At 44.3% G+C, this 26428-nt stretch overlaps 1 protein-coding gene across 9 annotated transcripts in view; it reads right to left on the reverse strand.

Annotated features, from left to right (window-relative positions):
• Window positions 1-221: 221 nt before the first annotated feature.
• The window catches only part of PAK5 (p21 (RAC1) activated kinase 5), a 210015-nt gene continuing 183808 nt past the window's right edge, over window positions 222-26428 (reverse strand). For all 9 annotated transcript variants that reach the window (XM_051614187.1, XM_051614186.1, XM_051614191.1 and 6 more), the window contains exons 3-9: window positions 20842-21639; window positions 12521-13012; window positions 10214-10347; window positions 8125-8251; window positions 4879-5004; window positions 2708-2842; window positions 222-2090 (exon numbers count right to left, since the gene is read on the reverse strand). In XM_051614187.1, the coding sequence (XP_051470147.1) occupies window positions 1935-2090; window positions 2708-2842; window positions 4879-5004; window positions 8125-8251; window positions 10214-10347; window positions 12521-13012; window positions 20842-21639 (1968 nt within the window). In that variant the 3' untranslated portion in view covers window positions 222-1934. The remainder of the gene's footprint in view (window positions 2091-2707; window positions 2843-4878; window positions 5005-8124; window positions 8252-10213; window positions 10348-12520; window positions 13013-20841; window positions 21640-26428) is intronic.

Raw genomic sequence — 26428 nt, forward strand, 5'->3', positions numbered from 1 at the left:
TACTCGTACAGCCTAAAATGTGCTGAATGTTGAAGAAAACCCCCCAACAACCCCTTTTTTTTTTTTTAATTCAAAGATGGTTAAAAAACATTGACTTTTGTGGCTAGTAGCTGTAGTACAGGTTTGCCTGTATGTTGTTGCCTTCCCTGGTGCAGTCTGTTTTCCTGAGTTGTCAAGACTACAAAAGAGAACCACCTTGGCATGCCGTGGGTGTCTGCAGGTGGGTCCTGGAGTGTCTCTGCGGTGGGGTGGCCTGAGCCAAACACATTGTCTTGAGTGTCTTCTTCAAATGTGCAAACAGGGATAAGAAGAGAGAGACAGCAGTGGGGCATAAGACACGCATCTATCTGTAAGAACATTTATTCAATGTTCAAGTTCATGTTTAGCTCCTTTTATTGTTTTGTTGTTGTTTGTTTTTTTGTTTTTGTTTCTTTTTTTAAAAATGTTTCTCTCCCTTCAAATATTTTTTAACTTTTTAAGGGCAGTATTCAAGGAGCTTCTTCACTTTTGGCAACTCTTAATCCTGGAGGAAGACTTTTAATAAACAGCTCCTGCCAGGTTTAGATGTTTGGTTATACTTTACTACAATAAATAACAGTTAATTTATTCACTATGAAATTCCCTAATAAGAAAGAAACTGTGTTTTCACAAAATTGGCTTTGTGTTCTGTAATGATATCATAAAATGAGGTCAGTAAGAAAAAAAAAACCAAACAAACCCTTGAAAAAACATGGCTTTTGTATTATACATAATTAAAAAGAACTAATCATTAATAAATAAAAGTCATTTATCATTGAAAGAATTATGAAGCACTTCTAAAAATTTTAAAGGCAAATCTATTTAGGCCTACAGTTAACATGCAAAGTCATCCAACAAATAACACAAAATTGTACTGTAGTAGTCAACTGGTTGCATCAACATTCAAAAAGGTCTAGACAGCAGCACAACTTCTATATGGCAAACATCTCGTAACGCATCACAAGGGTCTGGCTGCGCTCTGGAGGACGCCCAGAGAACGGACTCCTGCCCTTTCTGTCCACCTCCAGAGCGCCACAGAAGCAACAGATTTTTGTGATAACAAAACTGGCCTCGTGGTGATAGATGATGAAGGGATGGCCCCAGCGTGAGAAGATGACCCTCCAGTAAAGGTAGGCCAGGTGCCTTAGCTCCCCCTGAGAGAAGCAGGGAAGGAGAGCACCCAAAGGGGCAGCTGGCTCTTCAGGCTGCCAGGATGAGTGCTCTCCTCACCCTGATGCAAAAATCTGCAAGACCTTCTACCTTCCCGAAGGTGGTTGGGTGGTGTGTGTGTTTTTTGTGTGTTGTTTTTTTTTTTCCCTGTTTTCAAAAGGGTTAAAAAAGTAGGAAAACTTTATCTTCTCAAATTCTTGCTAAGTTACACTTAAGACTTCAACTCACACAACAGTTACGTGACAAAGTACTGCAAATTATCAAAATGTACTGTACAGAAAATTACAAAGTTGTTGCAAAATACATTGCGCTGCTGTGTCTGAGAGAAAAAGTGCTTTTATTTTTTTGTTTTATTTTTTTGTCAGAAAAAAAGTTCTTCTCAAATAGAAGGGCCGGAGCCTGCAATAAAACTCTGGTGTTTCACTCTGGTTGTGCTATCCTCTACTAATTATCTTCCCGGCCTTGTTTGCACTTGGTGCCTTCTGCCAAGATGGCTGAGGAGATACCAGTACTGGGGAGCGACGGTCCATGGTGGAGTGGCCACCTAGCTGGGGGCCAGGATGGCTTCCCGGTCTCTCACAGCCCCACAGAGCACCTCCTCAGGTTCTTGTACACCACGTTACTGCAGGGCTAGTGTTCCTCTGCCAGGCTTCCCTCATCCCTGCCTGCGGTTCCCGCGCAACTGCTGGAATTCCCGTGTGGCTGCTATCCGGGCTCTCCACCGACCTCCGGAAGGGTTGCCAGCTTCAGCGATGCCTGTGCTGCCTCATGAGAGGCACAATGCATGACGGGGGGCCAGCCAGTTTGAGAAAGGGGTGTCTCAGCAGTTCCTGGGCTGTGGCTCTCTGCGAGGGCTCCCGCACCAGCATTGTGTCCAAGAAGCCCCGGAGGACTGAGGAGACCTGCAAGATCACACAGGTGTTAGGGGTAGACAGACACTGCTTTTCTTGGGAAGACAAGGGACACAATGAGCTTCCCTATGGAAACAGATGCACTGAGCTGAGGGGCCGTGCATCTATGTGCTGTTAATGTTGGGCAGATTTGGGTATCAGTGGGGCACAGAACTGCACGCACTGGAGAGCTTTGTGTGTGGTGGGTGAGAAAAGCATCACCCTACACTGAAGGCTCAGGTCTGACCTCTAGCAGCAAACCCAAAATGGGTTGGTACCCAAAGGCCTTGGTACAGGGCATGCATGCATCAGCCTACCTGCAGCAGGGCTGATGTGCCACCTTGCAGAGTGGTGGGGTGGGAAGCTCAGGGAGTATGAGGCTCTGCCCAGCTCCCTTCACTGGCACTTGCTGCAAAAGCAAAGCCAGAGCCTGGCACAAAATGTCCATGGGCTGCTGATGGCTTTGGCCTCACATCCTCCCCATGAGAACTATGCAGGACCCACTTCTCCAGGTGGTACATTAAAGAGGCAATTTATTCTTCAGGCATGGAAGTGTGTGGCTATGGTCTTGTTAAATGTTTATATATGCAGGACTTAAGGGAAGTCTTATCACCTATGGGATGTCTGACCTTGTGCATGTCCTTCACCCGGGGTGGTAAGTTATCCCGGATGCGGCGCATGGCCTGCAGTGGTGGCTCATTGAAGTAGGGAGGTTCTCCATCTATCATCTCGATCACCATGATGCCCAGGGACCAGATGTCCACCTGCAACACACAGAGCTGGGCTGTAAATCCTGCAGGCAGTGCAGAGAAGGGGTAACAGGCTCATGCACACCTCTGAGCTGGCTCCTGCTCTTGTACGCGCTGTCTGCAGCCAGGCTGACCCACCAGTCTGGTGAGCCGTCACCAAACATCTTTCTTTTTTAACCAGCCCACAGGATTTTTTTCTCTTGAGCAGCAAGTGCATTGAAAAAAAAACCAGATCAGAAATAGATTACAAACCTGATGTCCACTGGAAGCAGTGCTAAGGCAGGATCATGTGGGAAGCTGGCTGCACTCTCCTGCACTGCATTTCAGGCACTGATTTGCACCCACTGAATATTGTTTCCCTCAGTGGGCTCTGCAACACTGCAGGAAGGTGCAGCTGGCAGAGAGCAGCTCACAGCTCAGCTGCTGTAAACTCAGTTACGCTCTTTCCCTGAATCCTAAAGGCTACAGGAACTGTCTGAGACCCCAGAGAAAACACAAGCTCTTACTACACCTGGGCCCATTTCCAGTGAGCACAGGGTCTACGGTATATAAAACACAGTCTATAATCCCTTCGGGCAGTGATTCAGCTCCAGATTAATTTTTTTTTTTTTGGTCCTGGCCTGCTGCAGAGCTGCTCCAGAGCTGCTCCAGAATCCCATCCTCTGATAACTGACATTCCTGTCATTTGCCAGCCCAAATACCACCAAGGCCTTTTCATACTGATTTTTGTTCTTTTACCAACACTACCCTTCAGCTTAAACTTTTTTTTTTTTCCCCCCTTCTAGTGAGGAAACCTAATGTATCTGTAACTTCAGCTCCCTTCAGTGTAATTAATGGACTAACAATAGCTGATGTTATTATCCCTGAAATGTCTTCTACAATGCCAGGCATCCTGGGTGAAAGGCAGTTCCCACAGGGTGCTCTCACTATGGGGTGTGTTCTCTCCCAGATCAATCTCTGCTGAGCAATGTGATGTTACAGCAACACCCATCTCAGGTCTCAGATAATCCCCCCCCACCCCCCGTGTGTGTGTGTGCATGTGTGTATCGTTGTGTAAATATATCTATATGTATTCTTCTGGTAGGTTTTCTCTCTGCAGCTGTTCCTACAGGCCCTATCAAGCAGAAGATGCCTCCCCTCACCAGGCAGAGGAGCAAACACAGCCACGTCCCTTGCTGGGAGGGGTGAGTCACTGTCACGGCTGAGCGCAGGATTGAGGATTGCTCTTCCCAGGCTGGCACTGCAGAACTGCTGTGACTCAGAGTTTCCTAACGGATGGGGTATGGCACTGCAGAGCTGCCAGGTCCCCACCTTTCTGGGCTCATCTGAAGGGCTCCAATAAAACGTCAGAATTGCCTTTCTGAGACCATTTGGCAGTGCTTAAAATAGCTCCCACAGGTAGGCTCTTCCCCCTCCCCGCCTCTGTCTCTCAACTAATGATAGCAATGACTGCAAGGAATAAGCTGATGTGGAGACGAATGCCACAACAGAGGGTGGCAAGTCACACAGCTGGCTCCTGTGTTTGGGCCCCTACACACCTGTGCCTTTGCTGGCACTCCTCCCTGGAGGCAGGGGATACTGGGCTTTAGCTGGATGAAAACAGAGTGGATCTCTGCCTGCAGGTCTCTGCAAATACTGCTGTGACCTGGCTGTGCAGCACAGGCATGTGATTTGCCTGCTGGTTTGGCATATGCAGGTGTAGACACCTGTAACTGCAGCTCCACCTTGCAGGCTTGACATTAGAGATGATCAAAGGGTCTTCTGTGATATGAAAATGATGGCAGCTCCTTGTACTGCAGCACCTCAAGCTAAGCTATGTAAAGGCATTACATTGCTTAGTGCACTAAATGGAGTTGTTATTGAATGACTTTGTCTTGGAGAAATACTTCAGAATAAGGAACCACATAGCACTCTGGGGCAAACATAATTGCGGCTGTTTAGCATATCTGCCTAAGTGCATTAGAGCTGCAAGGTTCAGACAGGGCTCAGGCAGGGGAGTGGCCAAGAGAAAGGAGCTGCTCTGGGTGGGTGCTGTGCCCCACTGTACTCACCTCAGTTCCATAGGGCAGGCGGGATATCACCTCTGGAGCCATCCAGTACGGTGTCCCAACCAGAGACTTCCTCCTGGGGACCTCCTTGGACACTTGGGCACAGAACCCAAAGTCAGACAGTTTTATCTGAGAAGCAGATGAAAAGTTCCTCTTCAATAACCAGGCAGATTCCTCCAAGACATACATGCCTCTGACAGACATATCTCCAGCTGCAGCTTGGGAGGACAGGGACAGGGCTGCAACATTTGCCTGGGATATGACAGCAGTACTATTTTGGAAGCGTGGCTGGAGACAGCAATACAGACTGGGAAACACACGGCTAATCAAAACCAAGGAAGACGTAGGAGACAGTGTCAGTGGTGCTCATTACTAAGATGGCCTGTCATGCCTCATTACCTTGCCACCAGGAAAAGATGTGGAGGTGATAAGAAGTTTCTTACAATATTTTAAAAATAGGCAAGCAAAAAACTCTGAAGTAACATTTATGATAATGAATGCATTATCACATATATATATAACCCATGTTTGTAGTCTATGCATGTATACTGATATTCAATAATATATACTGTAAGTGCTACACATCACTCCTACTTTTTATATCAGTATAGGATTGGTGGGTTTGCCAGAAAACAGATGAAACAAGTGTTATTCACCCCTTTTTCTTTTACCATACAGAGCATGATCACAGAAAGCAATACCCCCTGCCAAGGAGTTTTCAAGGCAAAGACCTCCTACTGTGAACTAGCACTAAAGAAACAATCTCCTTTATGTAGCAGGGGAGCTAATTTGGGGAGAGGCAGGAAAGACTCTTCCAAAATGGTTTTAAGAGATAAAGGGACCTGCTCCCTTTGGCTGGGAACTCAGGAAGTAAAGACGGTACTGTCCTTGAGTGGCTGTGGCAGTGACCTGGAATAGAAATAATGGGATACGCAAGCACTCCAGAGAGCAGCTCTTCCTGCGTCATGTGCCTGCTCATACTTTTATGCCAGGTCTCTTTTTTTCTTTCCTTTTCTTTTTTTTTTTTTTCAACAACAAAAATTACGGAAAATTATTGCCTTTCCCCTCCCCTTTGCTGTACAATGCCAAGGTGCAAAGTCCTCCAGCCTCCAACCAAAACAAGCTGGTCTGAGTGTTGCTGGCATCACCCTCTTCCAGAAACAGCTTGTTCCTCAAGGCTGGAATTTTTTTTTTTAAATTTATTTTCCCCCCAACTATTTATTTGGAGGCCTGGAAGCTACTGTAAGGGTTTCCCCGGACACTAGGCTAACCCCCTTCACCCTCAGCTATACACCCCACAGTGCAACAGGGACACAAGCTCAATGTCCATAAGCTGTGTATCCAATGATGTACTTGGTGCCTGGGGATATGAAATGAGCCCAAACAGCCCCAGCACAACGAAAGTGGCAAGTTTCATAAATCCCTGCATTGTGTAGAGCAGCATTTTATGATCAGCACTGATTTGTTTTCTTTTGGATTCAGTACAGACACTACTTTTTTAAAAACTGAGGGTATTATTTTTAACAGAATTGCAAAATGATTGTTGGTATTCCTAAAACAAAGCCAATAATAGCCAAGTTTTCTGTGCTAAATTTATTTTTCCAGTTTACAGGCTGAAGAATGGAAGAAATAATGTATATTTTGGAAGCAGAGCCCAATCTTCTTTTGTAGGAGCACAAGAGATTTTGCATATCTATTGCTCATTTGAGTACATAAAAGAAGACGATTTTCTAAAAAAAGATAATTGCACAACACAGCCATGAAGAAATCTGCAATGCAGATAATAAGTACTGGAGTAATGAGTATAATGAGGCACTGTATGCAGATCCTGAGAGTAGATCAGATGCTATTTCAGCAACAGGGATTAAAAAAACTCCTACACACGTGGAATTTTCTTTCCCTGACAGGATTAACGGGAGCAGCCTACGACTGCTGCGGGAAGAAGATTCCTCTCCCTTGGTGACATGGGAATCAAATTATAAAGTTGAGCCTTTGCTTAGGGAATTAGCCCAGGCCTGGGCAGCCAGGAGTTTTACCTTGTGGAGGAGAAGATTGAGGTGTGACTCCAGACCAACCTGCTATGTCTTGCTTTGACCAGGTGTGTAAGGCCAGTGGAGCAACCGCTAAAGCCCTGCTTACATGCCTCACTGGCCAGGAGTGCATTAATTTCTACTCAAATTATCCCAATGGGGGCTACAGGAGGAGATCAAAGTAGTGCCTAACTCTAGCAGAAATCAGGGTCTTCTACTGAGTGACGTGCCTCCCTCCACCCAAGCCTTTGGGTGTCTCAAGCTTTAGGTGTCTCATGTTTTACTGCTGTGTATGCCCAGAAATCCCACTGCCCAAACCTGCTGTTCTCCTTGCAAGGAAATAATAGTTTCTTTAGGTCCAAACACTGCTGACACAATATTCTTTCTGTGTGCAAACTTTACTTTGCTTACTGAGCAGGTCATGCCCAGCATTTTCTCTCCCTCTCCCCCCACTCACTGACAACACAAAGAAAGACCAATTCACTCTCATCAGCATCCCATCCAATTAAATGGAAGTGTAGGACAGGTATTACTGAGCATCTTGTAAGTGTACCTATGGTTAAAAAAAAGCTACTCTCACCATCAGAGAAGGTTTTCAGCAGTAATGCAAAATATTTTCTAGCCGCATAGATGGATGTTGCTTGGGAAAAAAGAGCAAATGTCTAGAAGCTTGCTGACTAAGGGATAACTAAATAAATATAGTAAAAATAAAATTTCTTTGATAGGCAACAGAGTAGGAGTGGTGCAGCAAAAAGGTCTCCTGTCACCCAACCAACACCCACATGGCACAGTTTCTTCTGCCACTGCCTTTTAGAATCATAGGGGTTGGAAGGGACCTCGAAAGATCATCTAGTCCAACCCCCCTGCCAGAGCAGGGTCACCTAGAGTACATCACACAGGAAGGCGTCCAGGTGGGTTTTGAATGTCTCCAGAGAAGGAGACTCCACAACCTCTCTGGGCAGCCTGTTCCAGTTTTTGACAGCTTCCATTCCCCCAGTGAACTCTGCATGCAATGCAGATGTCAATCACCAGCCAGCCCAGGCCAGTGTTCTTCTGATTGAGCTCTCTAACAAGTTACTCACAGGTCATATCCCTTGGTGTCACACAACTGGCTTATTATTATTTTTTTTATTTTTTCTTCTAAGTTACTGTCACTTCAGATGTACACACCTATTTTCATGCCTGCCCCAAGAGAAGCAGGGAAACTTTGTGTGCTCACCCTGCCGTCGCTCGTGAGAAGGATGGAGTCACTTTTGATGTCGCGGTGGATGACACCTTGGTTGTGCAGGTAGGAGAGGGCTCTCAGGACAGACAGACAGACGGTTGCTATCTGCTCCTCGTTCATCCTGAAAGAGCAAGGTGGAAAAACGAGCTAAGCATTAACAAAGACGGCGGGCAAGGGGAGCGAGGAGGCACAAGTGCCCCTTCACCCCAGTACACAGAGAGCCCTGAGATCTTTTAAGCAACAGCTCTGTGGAGTGACTCTCTGGTCATATTTCTGTTGAAAAAATGGGAGATGAGGTGTGAGGAATAACTCTGCAATGAGGTCTGGATAAGCCTTCCTGCAGCACTAAAAAAGCAGAGTACGCTGTGTGATGTGGTGTGTTACAGTGAGCCTGTTTCCTTCTGGGAAAATACTGAAATGCCTATTTACAGTAAACTTACTGCTTGCCAAAGAGGGTAAATCACCACTGGGATAGAAACAGGCTTGGAATAAATATAAGGAAAAATACTCTTAATTGTGCAGACAAAACATCAGGCCCTGGGTGTAGCTGTTGAAGACCGTTTCCTTTGCTTTTATGCTGTATATAGGAAACATCCAGGGTATTGCAGTAGAAAAATAAATAGCAGGAATCCTAATTTGTCCATCCTGGAGATGGCTGGGATGGGTGACGTATCCTGACCCATTGCTGGATGTCCCCAGCATCTTTATTATGTGAGCAGAAAAACACCTGTGGAGATTTCTGCTTGAATTTCGTGTGCAATATTTTAGCAAAGCATTAGAGGAAAGGTCATGCACTATAAAAACAACACAACCCAGAAGATTTAGGCAAGACTATACAGAGTAAAAAAAAAATAGATGACAGCCCTTAAGAAGTGGTGTTGTGGGAACCTCTGTTTGCCATTAAATGCCTGTCTATCCAAGACAGAGCGTTTAATGTTTTGGGGAGTTAACAAACAACTTGCGATGTTGTGATTTATTTCAGCACATCAGCTAAGGCAATATTAAAAAATAAAATATTTGTGTTACAACTCTGCTTTTGTTAAGATCTAAGAGTATCATTAAACGGTGAGAGAAGATAACTATTCTAATCTACTATTCCTTGCTTTTCTTCTTGCTCACCTAAATAAACCCTCACTGGAATGGTGTGGGAAATGATTTTTTTTTTCATTCAAGAGGAAGAAATTAAATAAAGACTTCCTCTTGTCTATCTCATTTTATCCTGCTAATCAGGAAAAGATGAGCGAAGAGCAGATGTGAAGAGGGTTGTAAAATCCAATGTCTCTACTCAGAAAAGGAAGAGCAGTTCCATACACTGTGATGTTTATGCTGAAATATGGGAACAAGCTCAACCATAAGCACAAATATTCTGATACAAAAATATTTTCCCCATTTTGCCTTTGGCTTGGTTTGCAGTTAACAACACAGTTACATGGGTTATGAGTGTGGACAGTAAGTACTTTTAAAACTGATGAAGTTACGACAGCAAAAACAAAATATGGATCACCTAACAGAGAAAAGTGATTTTTTAAATTTTTTTTATTTTTTTTTGCCATTTGAGGAATTGATGGATAAAAGCAATCTCACTCCTAAATTGTCTTTTAAAGCACTGGCAAATACCCATCTACCAGCAAGGCCTTTCAGATATTTCTTTTCCCTTTTATTTAAAAAAATCCAGTACTGACAGGCATTCACCTGCAGTGGCTTATTTATGCTGATAAAGTGAGCATGCTACAGTATATTTTTAAGTGTGTGTGTATATATATAAAATTATATGCATACACATACACACATGCATATACATAGCTATATACACATGCATGCATATTTATATTTATGTCTATATTTCTTCCATAAGGGTATATTCTATGCATGTATGTGTTTTAATGTCTGTATATATGTACTTTGTCTGTATATACAAATATACAGTAATAAATATTTATAAAAATAGGTATATAGAGCCTGGAGGTACCCAGACTCCCTCAGGAGAAAGTGAGGCATGGTCCGAATGTATCTGTGAAGAAAAGCTGCAGCATCTCCCTCCTCCCTGGCTCATGCTGTGGGGGCTCAGCACCCCTGAACCCACCTCGTGTGAGTCACAATATCGGTCAAAGCACCGCCCTCCAGAAACTCCATCACTACCCAGAGCTCATCGCCAACCAGGTAACTGTTGTACATGTCAACCACGTTCTCATGATGGTAATCTCTCATGATTACAACCTGTGAGGAAGAAAGAGACGATATGTGAACTGCTACAAGCCGTATCTGACACTTGTTTTGACCTTCCCTTTCACTGTACTCTTCTTTTTGCGATTAGTAAAGGTTCTGCTATGAATCACACCCTCCCTAATACTTATGCCAAGCCATAAACAAAATCAATATATTTACATAAAAATAACAGTCATCATAAACGCATTAAGAAGAAGGAAGAATCTTTAGTTGCTGTAAGTGGTGGATAACTGGGATGTTTTTCAGACTGCAGGAACAGGCTTGTTTATTTAATTGCTTTTTTTTGTTGCCAGTTGCTTTCAGCACAACAGAGATTTATTTTCTTTTTGACCTGACCAATTGATCAACCTGTCAAAGTCTTCTTCATCACATATCAAATGGTACTTTGCACACAATTTTCACAGAATACAGGAAAAGTAGGGGATATTCCGAAGAAAACTCAAATCCCACAGCTCAATGGGGCTATAAAGAATTGGGACCACAGCAACAGCCCAGCCAAGGTGGAAACTATGACCACATGTTACTGAGGGACATTGGAGAGGTGACCAGGAGAGAAAACAACAGTCAGAGAAGGCTTCATTATAGACAGAGGAATTTCAGCACTGCTGAAAAGAAATTCTGGGATGATACGAGTGACTGGAGCGTGTCAGGGAAGCAGCTTGGTCCTGCACAGCATGCAGGACCTGCTTCAAGATGTTGCCATTCAAGAGATGCTTGGTTAGCGTGACCACAACACAGTTCAGTGCAGTCTTCCAGCACAGCCAAAACAAAGCCACAATATCCAGTACAGTCACAGACTGTGCAAAGGAGAACTGTGTGAAGTTTCTTAAAAACTAATATTTTAGTTTAAAACGTTACATTTTTAAGGCTTTAAAGAAACCAGTCTGTCATGTGCTGAGGAAGACCCTCTTAAAATACAGGAAACAAATGACAGAAGCAAACTGTTTTTTCTCACAAGAGGTCTCCCTGGGAATCTGCCATGTTTTTGGCATTAATCAGCATATTCACGTAGTGATCTCAAAAAGGGAGTGGAGAACACACACCACTGGCTTCTTTAAGGGAAGAAAAAATGGAGAAACTCTTTGAGTTGCAGAAGGAAGAGAAAGCACCAAAAACAACTGGGTGAAAAAATGGCAAATGAGAACCAGTGTTCTTAAATCTAAAATTACGTACACGGGGAAAGCATCCATAAGCAGTTGTGGGCTCTGAACTGGCTGCAGTCACTCAGGAAAGGAGATATGGGAATTAGCACAGACGGTCTCATGGAAAAGGGACCATCAGCTCTTTGCTAGGTAACCATCAAGAAAGCAAAGGGACTGCTAATGGTTAGGAGAGGAAGGAGCGGGGAAACAAAAAGCATGGATATGCCAGATTATGGTGCATGTGCTTCTTGAATAGTCAGGTGAGTTTGGATCCTCCATCTCAGAAGAATGAACTATACAATAAAACAGTAAGAAAAAGGCAGCTGGGCTATGTCTGTGCACCTGACAACCTGCATGGACCAGCCAATAGATATCACAGCTGTTTACTCTAACTTTTGATTGTGTTATAGGTTTAAAGTCAGGAGGAGACATATTCCATTTGAAACTGGTCTGGTTATACAATATTTATACAGCATAGATGTGCACGGGACTCATCAGCTCTTTTAGAAAAACACTAATTTGGCTCTTCAGGTTGCCATTTGACCCACATGTCCTGTTGAGCCTACTGCCTGCAAAACCCATCGCACCATCCAAAACAATGTACCTATGAAAACAGGCTAAGAGAGTTGGGGCTGTTCAGCCTGGAGAAGTGAAGGCTCTGGTGAGACCTTACAGTGTTCTTCCAGTACCTGAAGGGGCTACAGGAAAGATGGGGAGTGACTTTTTGTAAGGGCATGGAGTGACGGGACAAGGGCAATGGCTTTAAAATGGAAGAGGGAAGATATATACTAGACATTAGGAAGAAATTATTTACTGGGAGAGTGGTAAGACACTAGCTCAGGTTGCTCAGGGAAGCTGTGGATGTCCCATCCCTGGAAATGTTCAAGGCCAGCTTGGATGAGGCTTGGAGCAACCCGGTCTAGTGTGAGGTGTCCCTGCCCATGCAGGGGGGCTTGGAACTAGATGATCTTTAAGGTCCCTTCCAATCCAAACCTTTCTGTGATTCTAAGATTCCATGGTACCTCATTAAAGAGCAGCTCCCTCCTCTGCTGTTTCCTGAGATCCATCTTCTTCACAGCAACTTGCTTTCCCGTGTGCTTCTCAGTGGCGATGCAGACAATCCCTGTGGAGCCCTCCCCAATCTTGATGAAGTTGTCCAAGTACTCCCGGGGGTCTCCAGGGCTGACCACAAGTTGCAGAGCAGCTCTGAACTGTTCGTGAGACACCCTGGAAGGCTGCTGGTCTGAAGAGGATCCCCAGCTAGGTGGAGGATAAGCACCTGACGTGATACTTGGGGAGCTGGGGTAGGAGGCGGTGGAAATATAGGGAGAGCTGGGCTGGAGAGATGGCTGGTGATAGTGGGATGCTTTGTGATAGACCAGTGGGTAGTGGTAGCTGCTGCTTGAATAGCTGACTTTGCTCTGACTTTGAGGTAGCTTCACTGGGCCCCTAGGGTACGTGTCCGAGCCAGAGAGTGGAGGGCTCACGACCAGCTGTGCTCGTTCATAATCCACCTGCAACACAAAAGCAGAGGAGTGAATGTGGGTGAACAGACAGATTTCATGCTGGCCATCCAGCCCCCACCACTCGGCTCAGCTTGTGTGCCCCTGGAGTTCCTCAGCACAGTGCCAGCACAACATGTACCTGTTCTTCTCAATGCGATGCTGCTGCCCTGCATCTGAAAAGAGATTTTTAGACCATTGAGTTTTGTGCTCTCGTCAGCACTAAAAGGAGGCCAGGAAAGACCATGAAATCTTTTATGCATCTCAGGTCCGTTTTCCTGCCCAGGTACCTGTTTGTAGATACAATAACCTTTGTTTAATGGAAATACATGATCCAAGAAGCACACATGATCTGTACCTCCATTGCCCTCTCTGGGCCATTTCCTCCAAGAATTCATCCCTTCCACAACCAGCAGCCCTTTGGCAAATTCCAGTCAGTGTCTTCCTTTCAAATACCAGTTCCTGGGTTTTGACTCTCAGCCCTTAATCCCTCCTTATGCTTTTCACCAGTGATTAAAAAATGACCCAACCTCTTCTTGCAGAGGTGGTGGTACCCTGAAGTCTCCATCATCTCCTGACTTGTTCTGCTATTGGCTGCTGAGTGATTGCATACATGAGCATAACGAGGAGCCTAATTCAATTTACCATTTCTTAAATTATTTTCCAGGGTGACACGCTGCTTAACTGCAGTGTCACAAAACCCACTCATCTGAAATTAGAGACAATCACAGATAAAATTATGCCAACGAGAGGCCTTGTTCATTTGCAGGTTCCTTTCTTCCTTTTTCTTTTCCAGGCTTTTCCAAGCTTCTTGAACTGAAAGCAAACAAATCCTTCACATTTGCAAATGTAAATTTGCTTCTTTCCAAACTAAAAAAAAAAAAAAGGAAGAAGAAAAAAAAAAAAAGAAAGAAAAAAAGGCAAGACAAAAAACCCGACCCAAATAAAAAATACCTTTTTTTTTTCCCCTCCAGAAAAGAGCATCTCCATCTCCACATACAATACAACATATGTGACTCCTGACGACGCACAGAGCACCTCGGGGCAGGGGGGTGGTTTGACACAGGCTCATGATGTAGCACAATTACAAATAATTATGGCAATGAATTCATTTAATCAATCAATTTTGGTGGCAGTGCACAGGGGTGGACAGAGCAGCAAACTCGACACAGCTCAGGGTTGCTACTATTACTGCTGGCTGCTGGCCAGGAGTCCCTGATCCATGTTAGTTAAATGCACATTAATCTGAATTTGGCAGTGTAATCAAGGACCCAACTGAACTGTGAAATTGAATTCTGCGGTGGAACATCATTTGACCGTTTTATGCTAAGACTGCAAAAAAAAAAAAAAAAAGAGGAAAAAAAAAAAGGAGGAAAAAAAAAATCTGCCGCAGCATCAATTTATCACTGTAGGCGGCTGCACAGTGAGGAGGAGTTTCCAGCTGGAGTCACAGGGAGAAAAGCCTCCGAGTGCAATATTATATCAGTGCTTTTCCCACCTCATGCGTGAGCGAGATGTGCTCATTGTTACATCTGGCGTGAGGTCTCGCAGGGGAAGACGGGATGCCTCTCCAGAGGGGCTGCTTTGAGATTTCCCTGGGAAAAGTGAAGCTGGAATCTGCATGCATCTGAGACAGCCTCCATCGAGCATGTAACTGTGTTATACAGCCACATCTGAGGATGGTGGTTTTGTTTAAGCAAAACTGCTGGATCTTGTGCTCACCAACAAGGAGGGCCTTGCTGAAGCAGTGGTGGTCAATGGCAGACTTGGCTGCAGTGACCACGAGATGGTGGAGTTCAGGATCCTGTGTGGGAGGAACAGAATACCCAGCAGGACCAGAACCCTGGACTTCCACAGAGCAAACTTCAGCCTCCTCCATCAATTGTTAAGGGAAGTCCCATGGGACAGGGTGCTAGAAGGTAAAGGGGCTCAAGATAGCTGGACAACATTCAAGGACCACTTCTTGCAAGCACAGGATCAGTGTGTCCCAATGGGTAGAAAATCTAGTAAGGGAGCTAGGAGACCAGCGTGGTTAAAAAAGGAACTGCTGGGCAAACTCAAATGGAAAAGGAAAATCTATAGATCATGGAAGGAGGGGCTGGTTACTTGGGAGGAATATAGGACTGTTGTTAGAGAATGTAGGGAGGCAACTAGGAAAGCTAAGGCCTCCTTGGAACTTAACCTTGCAAGTCGGGTTAAGGACAATAGAAAGGGCTTTTTCAAATACATAGCCAACAAAACTAATACCAGAGGCAATATAGGCCCACTGCTGAATGAGGTGGGTGCCCTGGTGACAGAGGATATGAAGAAGGCAGAGGTGCTGAACGCCTTCTTTGCCTCTGTCTTTACTCCTGCAGGCTTTCCCCATGAGCCCCAGTTTCATATAGCCCCAGTAGAAGTCAAGATAAAGGAGGAGTTTGCCCAGGTAGATGAGGATTGGGTTAGGGATCAGTTGCGTAATCTGGACATCCATAAATCGATGGGTCCGGATGAAATGCATCCAAGGGTGCTGAGGGAGCTGGCGGAGGTCATTGCTAGGCCACTCTCCATCATCTTTGGTAAGTCATGGGTAACAGGAGAGGTGCCTGAGGACTGGAGGATAGCAAATGTCACTCCAGTCTACAAGAAGGGCAAGAAGGAGGACCCGGGTAACTATAGACCGGTCAGCCTCACCTCCATCCCTGGAAAGGTAATGGAACAACTTGTCCTTGGCACTATCTCTAGACATATCAAGGAGATGGGGGTCATCAAGAGCAGTCAACATGGTTTTACCAAGGGTAAGTCATGTTTGACTAACCTCATAGCCTTCTATGAGGAAATTACTAGGTGGATAGATGATGGTAGAGCGGTGGATGTGGTCTATCTTGATTTCAGTAAAGCATTTGACACCGTCTCCCACAGCATCCTTGTAGATAAGTTGATCAAGTATGGGTTTGATGATCAGGCAGTGAGGTGGATCAAGAACTGGTTGAAAGGTAGAAGTCAGAGAGTTGTAGTCAATGGGGCAGAATCTAGTTGGAGGCCTGTGACTAGTGGAGTCCCTCAGGGGTCGGTACTGGGACCGGTGTTGTTCAACATCTTCATCACCGACCTGGATGAGGGTACAGAATGTACCCTCAGCAAGTTTGTTGATGACACCAAGCTGGGAGGAGTGGCTGACACACCAGAAGGCTGTGCTGCCATTCATAGAGACTTAGACAGGCTGGAGACTTGGGCGGGGAAAAACCTGATGAAGTTTAACAAGAGCAAGTGTGGGTGAAAGGGATCTGGGGGTCCTGGTAGACAAGAGGATGACCATGAGCCAGCAATGTGCCCTTGTGGCTAAGAAGGCCAATGGCATCCTGGGGTGTATTAGAAAGGGTGTGGTTAGTAGGTCAAGAGAGGTTCTCCTCCCCCTCTATTCTGCCCTGGTGAGGCCGCATCTGGAGTATTGTGTCCAGTTCTGGGCCCCTCAGTTCAGGAAGGACAGGGAACTGCTGGAAAGAGTCCAGCGCAGAGCCACAAGGATAATTAAGGGAGTGGAACATCTCCCTTACGAGGAAAGGCTGAGGGAGCTGGGTCTCTTTAGTTTGGAGAAAAGGAGACTGAGGGGTGACCTCATCAATGTTTACAAATACGTAAAGGGTGAGTGTCAAGAAGATGGAGTTAAGCTTTTTTCAGTGATGACCAGTGATAGGACAAGGAGTAATGGATACAAATTGGAGTATAGGAGGTTTAAGGTGAATATCAGAAAAAACTTTTTACTGTGAGAGTGACAGAGCACTGGAACAGGCTGCCCAGAGAGGTTGTGGAGTCTCCTTCTCTGGAGACATTCAAAACCCGCCTGGACGCCTTCCTGTGTGATGTACTCTAGGTGACCCTGCTCTGCGGGGGAGTTGGACTAGATGATCTTTCGAGGTCCCTTCCAACCCCTAGGATTCTATGATTCTATGAAAACATACTCATGATTAAACCATAAATTCTCTTACTCTGTTAGGCAGGGGGTAGCCATAAAACAGAAAAGGGTCAGAGACACCATGAATTTTGTGAAGGACATTACATCTGCCAAACTAATTAACACAGAGAAGTGCTCAGATGGTTTGGTAGAGGGAGGGGAACTCAAGCTAGCCCTGTCCTATATATCTGTGTATGCAGGGACATAAATTATTGCTTTTTCTGTAAATACACTTTTTTTAAAGTACTGAGATGGGGAAAGCCTTGTGCAGAGATTTAGGTTGGATAAATCTACATTAATGAATTAATTGAGGCTTCACCCATGCCTGTTATTTCTAAGTACATCCTAAACTTGAGACACTGGCAAAAGCAAATTCCCCGGTGAAATTTTAAAATGAAAATTCAGGGGTTTGGTGTGCTTGCTACGGATTTTTAAAAGCCTTTTTAAGTTAGCATTGCAGTACAATGTAAACCCATTCAGGTTCTGAATCCCGTGACTTCTTACAAAAATCCAGGAGCTAAAAGGAGTAAATCAGCTCAATGTCTCCTCCAAGGCTGTGTCCTGACGCAGTGCTTCCCATCATGGCAAAATCGAACCCACTTTATTTCACTAATAATTCTATTCCTGCTTCTGAATGCAATTACCTCCCAAAAGGAAACTATTTAAAATTACAAAGGAAAGAATAAACCATCCCTGCTCTCATTCAGGATCAGGTCAAAGGAGCAGCCAGAGCTCTGACATGACATCCATCAGGGTGCAGCGGAGAGAGGAGACATCCGCTGCTGCTGCTGCCGGGCTCCGCTTCCTGGCTCCCAGCACCCTGCATCCGCACGCAGCCACATCAGCAGTTGGCTCTGCTCATTTTTAAAAGGTGGCCCTAACTCCGTGTCTAGACTAATTTAAACTCTGCTCTCTGGAGACCTCACCTGGAGTACTGTATCCAACTCTGGAGTCCCCAGCACAGGAATGACATGGAGGTGTTGGAGCAAGTCCAGAGGAAAGCTATGAAGGGATGCCACATCCCTGGAAGTGTTCAAGGCCAGGCTGGATGGGTCTTGGAGTGACCTGGTCTAGGTGTCCCTGCCCATGCAGGGGGGTTGGAACTAGATGATCTTTAAGGTCCCTTCCAACTCAAACCACTCTGTGATGATTCTATGATTTCGGTTTCCACTCTGATGACTGCAATGCCCAGTTTGTATCACAGGCAGTGGCAACACCTGTGTGCTGGTCAGGGGGATGTACCCTCCTGGCCAGGTGAGCTGCTGGGCAGCCCTTCAACCTCTGCAGTCGGAATGTGGCAGGGATGGCAGCTGCAGCCCAGACCCTCCTGGGGGACTGGGAAGCCCCTGGTGAGCCCAGCTCGCCTTTCAGCATAGGTAAAACACATTTGGGTTTGATTAGGTTTCAGTTTCATGGGGTCATGGAGAAACACTACTGAAAAACAACAAGGAAAGGAGCTTTGGAATAACAGGATTTGCTGCAAAAAGTGACAAGGGCTGACTGGGATGAAAAGGAGAGTGAAAGGAAAAGATGCAGTATCAAAAGCATCCAAAAATAGGATAAAACCTTTATATAATAAGCAGACTTGGTGAGATGGGTTTGATGTTGTGTGACACTATTCAGAAGACTCTGCTGAACAAAGTGGGACGCTATCTCTGTCAAGAGGCTGTCACAGCAAATGCTGTGACCCAATGCAAGTGCTACTGCAGTTATTCTGGAGGAACAGGAGAGCAGGCAGGTAATAGAGGCGGTGGATTGGAGGGAACCAAATCTGAGCCTCTGGTTTGCTACACCTCCATGGTCCCATGCACGGCAATCAGAAGTCACTGAAATCACTGATGAAATCACAGGGCAGGCAGTTGATTTATCTGGCACCCATCGCAGGCAAATGATGCTGAAGTAAGTCTGCTTTTCATATTTACAAGCCAAAATGAACATCTTTACAAAATACACTTTGAAGCCATACATTTGTGCCTGCTGAGTTTTTTACTGCCTAGTTTTTTCTCCCTTTTTAATTATACTTCAAAAGCCAATCTCATTTGTAAAATATCTGTTTCGAGACCTGGTTCTCATTTAGTAAATCCATTTGATGAACCATTATCTTACTAATAACTCCTTGAAAAGAAGGCTCCTCAGCAATCATCCAAGACAAGAAACTGCTATTCACTTTCAGGAGCTGGGGATGGGTTTGGGAATTGAAACTGCTGCATTTAACAGTGAATCATCAAGTTTCAATACACCAAGGCTGTAGAAGTGTTTTTGATGCTTTGAGAAGAGGAACAGCTCACAATGAATCTTGCATGGAGGCTTTAAAAAAAAAATAAAAAAATTGTTACTGCATTTTAATGGGATATTTTTCAAACTGTCTGAAGAGCTTTGAGTCCTGTAAAACATACCTCTGTCTTCTGTCCTACTGAATGCTGTAAAGCTGACAGCAGCAGGTGCAAGAGAGTCTATGAATTAATGGATTTGTCCTCCTCCTTTCTAAACTCTGATAAAATGATTGTTTGAAATGAAAGAAATGGCAGGTAGCCTATTCCAGGCTTTCCTCACAACTTCCAGAATCCATATTTAATGCCACATTTCACTACTCACATACATCCCTTCCACCACAGCCCCAGCTAAGGAAAACCATGCAAAGAGACCTGGTAACTTTTCCACTCCCCCTCCATTTATCCTCAACTCTCAAAGCCCAGCCCTGTGCTTTAATGCAATGTGGAATAAAAATGCATTGCCCTCCCCATACCGTGGTTATAAATCTGCACCCCAGGATCAGCAAATCAGCCCAAACCTGAGCAAGCAAGACACAGGCATGGAGCTATTGTGGATTTGCAGAAACCTGGGATGTCTTCAGGGTCTGCAGATGGAGAGGATCATGTTCTCAGCAAAAAATGCACCATTCAGATCATTACTGAAGAGCAGAGTGGATCTCAGCAACTAACAAGCTACCTACCTCAGCACATTTGGTAAGCCACAGCAACCCAAGTCTGTTTCAGCCCTGGAAAAATGAGCAATCATCTCGGCACCCCCTGGTAGGGGAACTTTGTAATGTTCAATGCAATCTATACTGAAGGAAAAATACCTCTTGCAGAATATTAGATGTTTAAGCAAGCCACCATCATAAGCTATGTGACTACACATGTAAGAAAAGCATTATTCTCTTAAGTGAATAAACAGTTACAGCAAACTGTTGCACATCGGGTAGGGTAGCTTGTATGGGTCATATTCCTCATATGACTTAAAAAAGGCAGAGCAGGTTCAGATTTTTGCAAAGGAGCTGCCTGTAGATATCATGATTGAAATGCTTTTTTGTACCTTAACCCTTCTTTTTTTTAACTACATCTAAAACATCTTGGGAGAGAGAGAAGCTGCTTTGGTTTAATTTCAGTGCTTAAAAACAAAGGTGAGAGGGGTAAACCCTTACTCACATTAGCACAAAGGGTTGATAAATCTTGTAATGTAAGTACAGCATAAATGTAATATAAATATTAAAACACAGAGGTTTGAGCCTTGCACAGTAACAATTCAAACACATAAGTATCTGATAACAAACCAGACCAGCTCCTCACCTCCAGCTGACACCTGCACAGGCGTACAACCTCCTAACACTACATTAACTGCCAAAGAACTTGAGGGTTATTGGAGACCCCAAGTAAAAACCCCAGAAACAGGACAGCTCCAAACCTGCCTTGTAATAAGTATCTTCAACCCAATGGTCCCTGACATCCATTTTCAAACATCTGAGTAAAGCGGGTGGGTTTTCAACACCTGCTGAGCAGCAGCCACACAGCTCCCAGGACAATACCATCCACTTTTGGCATTGCCTGCCCTTAATTTTTTGTATGCACTTAATTTTTCACACTCCCATTTTAGGTAGGTAGCAGTGTCACCAGGGATGCCACGTTACCTTGGGAATGCCTGCTGCTGTTTCGGACAAGCGGGGATAGGTGTAGGAGCTGTAGGAATGTCCTTGCTGGTGTGCTTTAAAAGCACTTGCTCCATAGGGCATGGCTGGTTCCTGCAGACCAGAGCCTGACCTGGACCTCTGCCTCATTGCTGGCTGAGGGCTCGCTGGATCCACGTAGGATGACTTTGGCCTCTTGTCATAATCATCCTTGCCCAGGCCATGTCCCCAGTCACTGACACTGTACTCCAGTCTCTCCTTGGGGCACTCACTCTGCACTGATGCTCGGGATGACATGTGAGGAAAGGGATCTCGATAGTCCAGGGAGGATCCGCTGGGGATCCGCTGATACTCCAGCTTTAGGCCACCGTATTCCAGTGGTTTGGGCTTTGTCTCCAGGTGAGGGTGGTAATCTGGGAGAAACCTGGAGAGGTCTGACTGCAGGGGCATCACTTCTGAGTAATAGATGTCCCGAGAAGCCACCTTCATCATGTGCCCGTTCTGCTTGGGGGCATAGCTCCCTTTGTAGTACCTGTCGAACTCTTCCCCGTAGGGAGTCTTGTCCCGATACTTTTCCACGACATAGTCTGTTGTAGTGTCTGACTCGCTGGAGTACTGGGAATACGTGATATAACCATTTTCCTCCTGGTGCCTCGGCACATGGTTTGCATTTCCTTGGTGGTGGGTGGGAGGACTTTCCTTCCGCAGGGAATTGGATCGTGTCACTGAGATATTGTCGAACTCTTCTAGAAGGCCGTTGATTGAAGTATCCTTTCGAGGCTTATTTCCTCTAACAATAGTCTAGGAATAAAAAATTGCTTTGATTAAATACTGATTTTTGTTTCATATCTGACCAAGAAACCCACCAAAAATACAAAAAAGTCCACAATCCACCCAAAAATGCTGGTAATGATGTCACATCAGAATAATCCATTGCTAAAAAAAATTTCTCAATAAATTCTTAAAATAGGACATGCAGAAATTAATAAAGAGGGGTTAAATTCAGTGTACATCATATGCTGAGATTTGGCGTGCAACTCCAAGACACTCTTAAAAAGCCCGATTTAAGAGGTGGGTGCTCAGCAGCCAACAGCAAAAGCATTTAAAATCACTCATTTTTTATTTGTTATTATTCAGTTATTTATATCAAGCCAAACTGGTGGGTTGCATCTGACTTACAGGAAGGATAAGCTAAATTAAAATTGTTCAGCAGTCACTTCTATGTGCGATTTTAACAAACTGTTGGAATGGAAGGTAGCACATAGTTTAGTAGGTATTGGATTTTTTCACAAAACAGTATGTTCCTGGGTAGCAGAGTTATCACTGGGTATCACCTCTTGGTTGCCTTAGCATTAGAGACATTTGGGGAAGAGGGAAAAATAATATTTGACTACATCTCCTTCTTACAATACACAGCATCCAGCAAACCACTGTACACAAGCATGGCTTTCGGACACAGATGCCAGTGGTGGTGGCCCTGTTTGAGTCCTTATGTTGCAAAGTCCTCTAGAGATCCACCAGCCATAGACGCTGAGCATGCAGAAGCTTTGCAGACATGAACTTGCTCTCACTGACTGCCCACAATCCCCTGCCCATCCCTACTCCATTCCGCCTGCAACTCCGGTGCTCCTGGTAGGATGGGAGGTAAGCAGAGCTTCATTACAGCTCTACTTCCAGAAAGACTATTTTTAGCTAGTTCCATCTGAAGGCTGTAAGCCATGGCTGCATCCATTTTTCAGCAGTTGACTCCCATTGAGCTCCACTTCACATTTATAAACATACCACAATACTAAGATGTTGAGATTAAGGGCCAGGGCCATAAATCAGCACGGCTCTACTGGAAACACATTTGCTTCAGCTCAGTATCTATGGCTGTATCTTATTTACCTTGCTGAGTTTTTCAACAGTCCCTGCAGTCACCCCAAGGAGATGTCCTTCTGCATGCTGTGGCCTATGTTGCATGCTGACCATGGCATCCAAATGCCAACTGTGGCAAACTGAACACTGACCGTGGCATATCAGATGCTGACTGTGCCTCACTGGACACCAAACATGGCATACTGGACACTAACCATGGCATTATCAGGCACCAAGCACAACATATCGGACAACGAACATGGCATATTGAACTCAAACTGTGGTGCATGGGATACCAGCCATGGTGTATCAGGAACCAACCATGGCATATCGGATGCTGACCATGGTGTCTAGCCTGGCCCCTGGCCCTCCCTTCATTGCAACACTGACAGAGGAGGCACAGTGAGGCTGCTCAACCACCGCTCGCAAGCACGCAGGGGCTCAAACTTCACCAAAATATGCATTTCATCACTAACAAACACCCCTTTTCACAAGATGAAAGCAATGTGCTCCTCTTGTTATTCAGCAAACGGCAGCTGGGTTACAAGCAAAGTAGCCCTGACCTCACACTGATCCCTGCTCTGATTTATGTCTGTAATTACTTGCCTACTTTGCTATGTTTAAACTAGTAGGGATGCCAAAACAATAGGACAGCAAAAAAAACAAAAGGGAGAGCAAATAGATCACTCCTTTCACCTCTGAAACCATGCAGCAAGAATGGAATTGGTTTCAACTGGCTACAGCCGCTTTGGCAGGATGACTGGCTGATCACTCGTATTTAATTATCACATAATAAACCAATAACATTTGACAATGAAATGCTTGTAATTGAAAACAAGATTGAAATACCCAACTGCCACCCTGCTTCCTCAGCACAAATGGATGCCAAGGAGTACAATGCCAATTTAATCCTCTCAGCAGGACTGGCCTTCACAAAGGAGAGGTTTCCTGGAGCAATCCTGCACAAAAGGACCTCAGAGCCGGAGGGAGCCCTGAGCACAGAGGGGCCTCTTCAGTTACAGGAATGAGGAGTTTTCCCTCTGTTCCTCCAAGCAGATACTCTCTGGAAGTAGGATTTTTAGCTACCTTCAGAAGGAAGATTTAGAAGAATGTGGCTGAGTTTAAGTGTTAGGGAATTCACTGATGACAAACCCCTGCAGTTCAGGGATTTTCTAAACACACATGCATGCCTGGGAGCCACCTTTTTGATTATGAGGATTTAAAAAAAGTACCATTCATAAAATGGTCTTGGGGGAAACTCTGGATTTTCCAAGAAAAGCACTTGCCACTGAAGCCTCAGTCTGATGAAGCAGTGTTGGTCAGCTCTGGGACCTCAGTGCTGTCTCATCCTGATGAAGTTAAGGGGATTAAGTACTAGAGCCCTTTTCTCCCAGCACTATAAGGATGACCACTGGCAAACACCAACTTGCAGGGGAGGTGGCTGAAATTCCTGTTATGTTCAGGCTCCTATCTATGAGTAAATTAAGAGGGGCAGTGCAAAGAGATGGTAAAACTTTCCTATCCTAGAGGCACATTTTCTACAGAATAGTAAGTGCCTTATTACTATTAATAAAAATTATTAATATTATAAATTCTATTATGTCACTTTTACTATTAATATGATAATTACTTAGTGCGAACGACAACCATATTTCTATTTGCTTTTTAAAATGTAGCACTTCTCTTATGTGGAAGGACATACATCTTGTGAGATGCCCCTCTGGCTAAATCAGACAGCCTACACAAGATTGATTTTTTTTTTCCAATGAAACATCTAGCATTATTCCTATCAAGAGATAGGAATAATGCCCCATAGTAGTGTCCATAGAGTGTATAAATTAGGAAGTGTTCCATGGAGACCCTGTGAAATACACTATATTGTCAAGTGTTTTGCTATCTGAATAGAACTGAAGATGTTTATACATAAATCTGAAATACAGTGGGTGCCTCCTTGGTGGGCAGAACAATTTACCAGGCTTAAAAATCAAATTAATATCCCAAAGCAGGTATCATTTTATATGAGTAATAAAAGTAATTGCTCTGTCAGGATGCCCACAGAGCATAAAAAATAAAATAGGATGTTATAAAGACTGAAATGTACGTTGTGCCATGTTAACCCAACCTAAAGTTATTTACTACAAAGAAAAGGTATGCCGGGGGCTTCCACAGCATCTGCAGGAAGAAGCCAAAGATTGAGAACTGCCACAGCCATGGCCCAAATTCAAAGGCCAAATATTAGCAGCAGGGCCAAAAGTATTCAGGTTCAAAGGTATGATTTCACTTTCAGGTTGGAAATCTGCATCACCAGGCTGTGTGCTGCATCAGCAGGAACCCGATGAATCCCAGATCCACCTGAGACTGAAATACACAGGCAGGAATCACAAGAGATGGTAAACTCTAGCTCTAACTTCGAAAGCAAAACAAAAACCTTGAAAAGAAAATGTAACAGAAAAAGGCTACATTGAATGTGATATAAACACAGTTATCCTGGTAATTAGTTTCACAGGAACTAGACGAGTTCTTGCAATTTTAAAAGCTTTATAAAATGAAAAAAAACACCCAACTTGTGCTTCTAAATAAGGAGGAATTCTATTTTTATACATATTCTATATCTACTTTTTTTTTCTTTTCTGATTTTTTTTAACGACTTACTGGTCTCAACATTTTTCAACAAAGGATTTTCAAAGTTGATGCAGGTAAAGCAGATAGTTAAAAGCAAAATAAGATTATTATAAGCAAAGCATTATTTGTGAAGGTTGATGAACTAAGATTTATGAGGGTTATGTTTCTGTCTATTGAGGTCACGTAAGGGAAACCTGTACAACATCCCAGCACACATGAAAACCAGAGACCGAGCCCCACTGCAGGAACAGCTTGTAATGCGTTGACCAGGGAAAGATGGGATTTGCTACAGTCGATACCCCATCTTTATTAAACAACGTTTTTTCAGAACATTGTGCAATTTAGGAGGGATCAATGTTACAAGAGATGAAGGAGCGCTGGAGAATTTTATGCTGCCATTAGCAGCATACATTAAAATCGATGGTGCGCAATCTCTGCGCATTCAAGCGGGGTCCTCTGAAGCTGCAGCTCTCCCTTCATTTCCAATGCTCTCTGGACAGGCTGGCGTTTGCTCTGGAGCCTGGTGACAGTAGCCATCCTTCATGGTGCTTCTGCAGCGGTCTGTCCTCTGGTGATAAGCTATAATGGATCTGTCTGTAAGAAACGCTGTCCTGTCTTGTTTCCAAAAGGAGATGAAAAACAGCTTCTATGCTCAGATACTGTATTAACCTTGACAATAATGAAGTGGGTAATTAACTGTTTTGCCCTAATACGACCTTGCATTTATTGTCTTTTAAACTACTATACTTTACACACTCGTTCAGAATATATCATCCTTTGTCCTCTGGGAGCTGTGTTTTCAGAAGTCGATGAGGATTTAAAATCTCAGTAATGTACAGTGTGAAAAAAAAAAAAAAAGTAGTCTTCTAAGGAAATGTCACCTTATAAACAGCCAATCTAAACCCTGATTTTCCTTCTATCTTGCTTATTCCGTCATTTGCACTATGAATAAACTAAAAGCACAACCTATGCCTATCTGAAAATCAATTTTGTCTTAAGAAACAGGACATAAAGTACAGCTGGTCAAAGTAATCTAAGTATAAGCGATGAAGTGTCAGTAATTTATCTTCTCGTGTTGCAAGACATTCAAGTATTTGAAGCTGTGTTCATG

This window comes from Apus apus, chromosome 3 (assembly GCF_020740795.1).
Source record: "Apus apus isolate bApuApu2 chromosome 3, bApuApu2.pri.cur, whole genome shotgun sequence".
Lineage (NCBI taxonomy): Eukaryota > Metazoa > Chordata > Aves > Apodiformes > Apodidae > Apus > Apus apus.